Raw genomic sequence first — 6271 nt, forward strand, 5'->3', positions numbered from 1 at the left:
CGATCGTCGGAGAGGGCTTCCAGAAGGTGGAAAATGTCACCTGATTCACACTGAACTTTTTAAATCTCCCCACCCCCGAGCAGACACACACACACACACACATTAGGAGACCGCCCACCGCAGACAGCTAAGACCCCCGTATAGATTTAAAGAGAGACTGCATTCAGAGCCTGACGTTCATTCAATAGAGCGATCATAAGCAGGCTGGCGAGTGCTCGCTCCCTCTCCCTACTCCCCCTCACGCTGTTTCTGTGTCTCTCTCACTCCCGGCTGCGCTGAGGATGTTAAATCAGAGAATCCACCCGGGCATGCTCTTACTCCTGATGTTTCTGTGCCACTTCATGGAAGATCACGCAGTGCAGGGTAAGACCAGATCGTTTGTTCGCAGATACGTTTCTTTATTGCTACTCTTGTTTTTCTGTCTTTCGGGCACGGTTTGGTTTGCTGCTGTGTTGAACGCCTCTCTCCAAGGTCCAACAGGACAGAAGTTAACTGTGGGCATGGGATTGCTTTGTAGCGAGGCGCAGAGGTGTCATTTAGATTCCTTTTTGACCGGATCTTCGCACTGCCTTGCATAGGCACAGAGGACAGATGAGGATGTTTCTTGGTATTTATTGTTGTTATGCAGCGTGAATGAAGAGCAGCATCGCCAGGGAACTTTCCCAGTCTCGGCTCCCGAATGAGTGCTCAAAGTTTGTTGGTAATTTAGCTCAGATTTTTATCTCGCCTGCCTGACGGAAGGAGAGGTGGTGATGGGGAGCCCCACGATTACAGCTGACATTTTTAGAAACCAATAAGTGGTCATTTTCCGGACATTCCTTTAATATTGGGAATTCCTCCTCCCCCCTCCTTTTTTTTTTTTTTTTTTTGGGGTGAATAAATATTAGTATTGTAAATTCTCCTGCACTGAAGAGCATGCTCAAATAAGTTGGGGTTTTTTTTTTCCACACGAACAAAACAAACCCGAACCTGATATTGACAACTCTTAAGAGCCCTCTTTCGACACAAGGGAATATTGATTTTTAGTTTTGGGGCTTTTTTCCCCTTATCTTGACCGTGTTCCAACCACAACGTGGATGTCTTACCATTGCTTGTTTTATAATTTTTTTCCTTTTTTTTTCCTTTTCTCCCCCACTACCGAGCTAGAGCATAAGTAAATCTAATGTAGGCAACTGTTAAGACGCAAAACTTTTTTTTTAAGGGCGTTGTTTGTTCAATGATTTTTAGCCGGGGAGGGGGGGCGTGTGTGCAATCTTCCCCCGCGCGCAGCGACATCTCGGCTGGCCGATCCTGACCCCTCGCTGCGGTACATTCCCGTCGGAGTAAGGAGGCAGGATCGAGCCCTGGCTGGATTAGCACCAGAATCAATTGGTATTGAGTTGCTGGAGAAGTCACATTGGTTACTCACGAGAGACTCATCCCAACCAAAACTCTCCAGCTAAAAAAGGGGGAGTTGCTTGGACTAATGTTCTTGGCTTGACTCCACAAATAACATGGATACTAGTAAAAAAAAAAAAATAAAGCCAAAAAAAAAACCCCAACAAAACCCACTCTATCCGGTTTAAGGACAGTGTACTTTCCTGTGAAATGCTTGCAGGAGAGACGGCACCTATAATATAAGTTTTCCAGCTTGATCGATTTTTAAAACTCTGTAGGGACCTCCTACTCTATGTGCCCTTGTATTTTATGTACTTTGCTCGCTTTTTTGGAGCTTTGCTGACTTATTTTAGTGAAGGAAAGACATTTGTTAATAGAAGCAGCAAAATGTGGGGATTTCGAAAGACTTCGCTAACAGCAAATGTTCCCAATTCGTGCAGATTGCAAAATGGGCTGGGACTGAAACTCTGTGCGGCACTAAAACAATGCTGCTGTGCAGCCGCGGTGAGGAGGAGAGGGCATGGGGCGGAGGAAGGAATTTGCAAGCGCGATTTTCTTTTTATTCCCTTTTAAATGCACATCCTTTTCAAGCCTCTGTCACGTGCCGGCAGTGCGCCTTCTGCTCTACATATGGAATAAATACCTCCGAAAACTGCCTCGTTCTGTTTTGATCGGGTCTTTTCTTTCTTTCTGGGTGGGTTGGTGGGGTTTTTTTCGGTTTGGGGTTTTTTGTTTGGTGTTTCTTCTTCTTTTTTGTTGTTGTTGTTGTTTGGTTTTGTTTTTTAAACCGCACTCCCAAATGGGCCGGAGTAGCTGCGGGTTATGAAATGGGACAAATAAAAGTAAACAGTCTAGTAAAAGGCATTGCAAGGCGCACGTGTTGTGTCTGGGTCACTGGTGCCTGCCACTGATCCGGCTGGGTGTCTCCCCCCCCCCGCCCCTCCGCAGCTGGGAACTGCTGGCTCCGGCAGGCGCGGAACGGCCGCTGCCAGGTCCTCTACAAAACCGACCTCAGCAAGGAGGAGTGCTGCAAGACCGGCCGCCTGACAACTTCGTGGACGGAAGAGGACGTCAACGACAACACGCTTTTTAAGTGGATGATTTTTAATGGGGGAGCCCCAAACTGCATCCCGTGCAAAGGTGAGGGGGGTGCTGGCGAGCTGCTCCTTGCTGAGGAGCGGTGAGGGCAGGGACTGGGCTGGGGGAGGAGGAGCGGGGAAAGGGGGTGGGGGGTAGCGGGGTCCTCCCGCTTGCTTCCTCGGTGGGGCTTTGAGGGGCGTCTCGTAGCAGCCCCGGGATCAGTGAGGGGACCCCCATTTCTGCTTGGCCGCCGTGCACATCGCGGGGAGGAGCGGAGCGACCTCCTCTCCCCCCTGCCCTCACTGGTAGGGGGGATTTCCCTCGAGTGGTGTTTCCTGGAGGGTGGAAAGAGTGTCTATGCTCGGAGGTCACGGTGCCTTTTTTTTATCTTTAAGCAGTTTTGACAGCAGGTCTGTTCTGCACGCTCGGTACTAAAGTGGTGCCTCTTTCCTTCCATCAGAAACGTGCGAGAATGTGGACTGTGGACCCGGGAAGAAATGTAAAATGAACAAGAAGAACAAACCTCGGTGTGTTTGTGCTCCGGATTGCTCTAATATCACTTGGAAGGGCCCCGTGTGTGGCTTAGATGGGAAAACCTACAGGAACGAGTGTGCCCTTCTCAAAGCCAGATGTAAAGAACAGCCCGAACTTGAAGTCCAGTATCAGGGCAAATGCAAAAGTAGGTTTGCAAATCTAATCCGATCTCCCTCAAATGCCAAAGGGTGTGTGTCTGAGTGCAGGGAGGAGGAGCTGTTGGACGTACTTCCCCCACAGGAACTGGAGTGATGTTCCAAATGCTGGGAGACAGTAACTAACCACGCTCAACAGACAAGGATGTAGCTGGATTGAGAGTTCCACAGAGTCTAGTAGCACTTGTGTCCCACCAGCTACGCTGACACGGGAACGTTTCCTTCAGCAGCCCTTAAATGAGGAGAGCTGCTGAAGGCTTTTATCTGATTGTTTCATTGTGTCAACCATTCACTCCTCGCTGGGGCTCTGGGATCTCCTATTAATCACTGTGTGTTTCTGTCTTTATTTCAGAGACCTGTAGGGATGTTTTATGCCCAGGCAGCTCCACATGTGTGGTTGACCAAACTAATAACGCCTACTGCGTGACATGTAACCGAATTTGCCCAGAGCCTACCTCCCCTGAACAGTATCTCTGCGGGAATGACGGCATAACTTACGCCAGTGCCTGCCACCTGAGGAAAGCTACCTGCCTACTGGGCAGATCCATTGGATTAGCCTATGAAGGAAAATGCATCAGTAGGTATCTTGGTTGGGAGGGGTAAGGGTGGGGGGAGCTTCCTGGCTCAGCAGTTTCAGAGTATCGTGTGTGCAATTGGATGGATGTAGTTAGTGCTGGGGAGGAGGAGAGAATTCCAGCAGCCTGGGTTAGTGCTCCCCTCCAGGAAAAGGAGAGCCAGGGTGGGCTTTGCCCCAGAAGAGACTGCAAAAGGGATGAGGGAGTACAGGGCCTGATCCTGCCTCTCTTGCTGTCGCTGTGGGTGCTGACATCAGTATCAAAGGGAGAAGTACCCACCATTAAATAGATGATGACACGGTTACAGCATAACAAGGTCTCGATATTCAGTGGATCTGGATTCCTGGAAACAATTGTCTTCAAGTGGTCTTGGCAAAGCTTGTGTTAACTTAATTGGAAACATCTGATCACTTTTTCCTCTTTAGAAATATTGCAGCGTTTGGAGACAGTTGGTGGGTGAAGATAGGAAAATAATCTCTCTGCATCCTGACATTTTGTATTGTGATTTCCAGAAAGGACTGATAGTGAAGTGTGTTAGGAGGAAGCACCTTCAGGGCAGCCTCTGCTCCCCAAAACTGCTGGGGGAATTCGGGGGAGTCTCAGACTGCTTTTAGTTGGCACAGGTTGATGTGAATTCCCTTTCCAATCTTGTAGACAACTACTCTGTGTAGGTTAGTTTAAAAATAATTGATTTAGAAATGCTGAATGTGTTGGCAAATTGTGCACTTACCGCTAATTTGGGGAGCTGAATTTCCACCGGCATGAAATGGAGCAGGAAGGTCATGTACAATAGGCAAATGTAATTCTGTATTCCCAGGGCCAAGCTCTGCTGGCACAGCTGTCTTTCCTCCCCCACATATAGACAGGCAGTGGTGTCCAAGGGACTACTTGCTTGAGCAAAATCAGCAAGTACCATCACATCTACTGCATCTGAGCTTTGTCTGTTCACAGTTCACAGGGGAATGGGAGTTTGGGGTTGGTTGTTGTTGCTTTTCTTTTTTCTTTGTCTTCTCACTTACCTCTAGTATCCTGTGTATATTTTTAGAAGCCAAATCCTGTGAAGACATTCAGTGCAGTGCTGGGAAGAAATGCTTGTGGGATTTTAAGGCTGGCAGAGGTCGGTGCGCCCTCTGTGATGAGCTATGTCCTGAAAGCAAGTCAGACGAGGCAGTCTGTGCCAGTGATAACACAACTTACCCAAGCGAGTGTGCCATGAAAGAGGCAGCCTGCTCCATGGGTGTGCTTCTAGAAGTAAAGCACTCCGGATCTTGCAACTGTAAGTGAGATTTTTAACTGTGCAGACACTTAAAGCTTCTGAAGGCAATCCCTAGGTAACGAAGACTTACAGCTTTAAACATAAGAAAGCTTGATTTAGAGATTCAAGATACGGTACAGGTACCATATAAGTATGTATCTGTCATGTACACACCTTGGTTACTGATAAAATGCAATAGATCTCCAACAGCCAGTTGGCCTTCACGTTGGGGTCTTGGGGCTGTTCTGAGGACAAGTCATTTTGTCAGAAAGGGGTTGCCCTAGGAGTCTAATTCTAGCAATTTTTTCCTACTTTGTCTGCTCTCGTGTGCTTTGCTGATTGCTTTATTAACACCCGGATAAACTCTAACTCGGTCCAAAAGAACAAGCTTAATGGTAGCACATGGGCACCTAGTTTAGCACAGTTGCCTCTACTAACTCTGAATGAAGGACACAAAGCAGTTAAACCTAGAACACAAGAGCGCTTTTTATTTGATTTCAGGAATCTGCCAATAAAACCTGAGCCATTGATTCTTCAGAACTTTCTGCAGTTATGACTTCATAGATTATGTATAAAAAACCTTATTGCATAACAGCAGATGCCAAAGAGCATCTCACTACAAGTCGCATAAAATGCAACGCTGTATTATGGCTGTTCAGAGGGCTTTGAAAACATGCACTGAGCTGCTTCTGCGCTGTTGTTGTCCTTATTTAAACAACAGCTCCCCTGTATTCCCCCATCTAGCCATTAATGAAGACCCAGAGGACGAAGAGGAAGATGAAGACCAGGACTACAGCTTTCCTATATCTTCCATTCTAGAGTGGTAAAACCTCCATCACTATTGGAACAGCCATTGGGCACGAAATCAATGTCCATACTGTAAATAAGTGTATGCTTATTTATTTTGGGGAGAAAAAAAGTATACATATAGTTGAGTCTCGTAGACATTTATTTATACTGTGTCATGTTTTATAATTTATACATAAAATGTCTGGTTGACTGTACACCTTGTTTTTTGAAGAAATTTATTCGTTACGGGAAGAGCAGTGTTATTTATTGTGAGGTCTCTTGCTTGTAAAGTAAAGCTTTTCTTTTTTCTTGTAAACTATAAAAGTCCATTCCTTAGAGCTTACCCACATGATCTCATCTCTTTGTTTCACTGATGTTAACTCTTTTCCACTTTAACAAACTTGCATGTTGGTTTCTGTTATGTTTATTTATTGGACTTTCTTCTTGCCGGTTCTGTACATAAAAGATCCCTCGGGTTTTTGTTTACAAGGAATCTTGACTGACCA

General features: G+C 46.5%; 1 protein-coding gene across 1 annotated transcript; it reads left to right on the forward strand.

Annotated features, from left to right (window-relative positions):
* Positions 1–281: 281 nt before the first annotated feature.
* FST (follistatin) lies at positions 282–5803 on the forward strand. Its single transcript, XM_075726907.1, has 6 exons — positions 282–363; positions 2326–2517; positions 2918–3136; positions 3499–3723; positions 4767–4997; positions 5721–5803. The coding sequence occupies exons 1-6, from the start codon at positions 282–284 to the stop codon at positions 5801–5803; spliced, it is 1032 nt and encodes a 343-aa protein (XP_075583022.1).
* Positions 5804–6271: the final 468 nt, after the last annotated feature.

Source organism: Pelecanus crispus, chromosome Z (assembly GCF_030463565.1).
Source record: "Pelecanus crispus isolate bPelCri1 chromosome Z, bPelCri1.pri, whole genome shotgun sequence".
Lineage (NCBI taxonomy): Eukaryota > Metazoa > Chordata > Aves > Pelecaniformes > Pelecanidae > Pelecanus > Pelecanus crispus.

Bases quoted from the DNA above. Each gene is read 5' to 3' on its own strand.
- FST (XM_075726907.1), top strand. From the start codon at position 282: ATGTTAAATCAGAGAATCCACCCGGGCATGCTCTTACTCCTGATGTTT. The intron at 3,137-3,498 runs GTAGGTTTGCAA...TCTTTATTTCAG, and splicing joins GTATCAGGGCAAATGCAAAA to AGACCTGTAGGGATGTTTTA. The intron at 3,724-4,766 runs GTAGGTATCTTG...GTATATTTTTAG, and splicing joins CTATGAAGGAAAATGCATCA to AAGCCAAATCCTGTGAAGAC.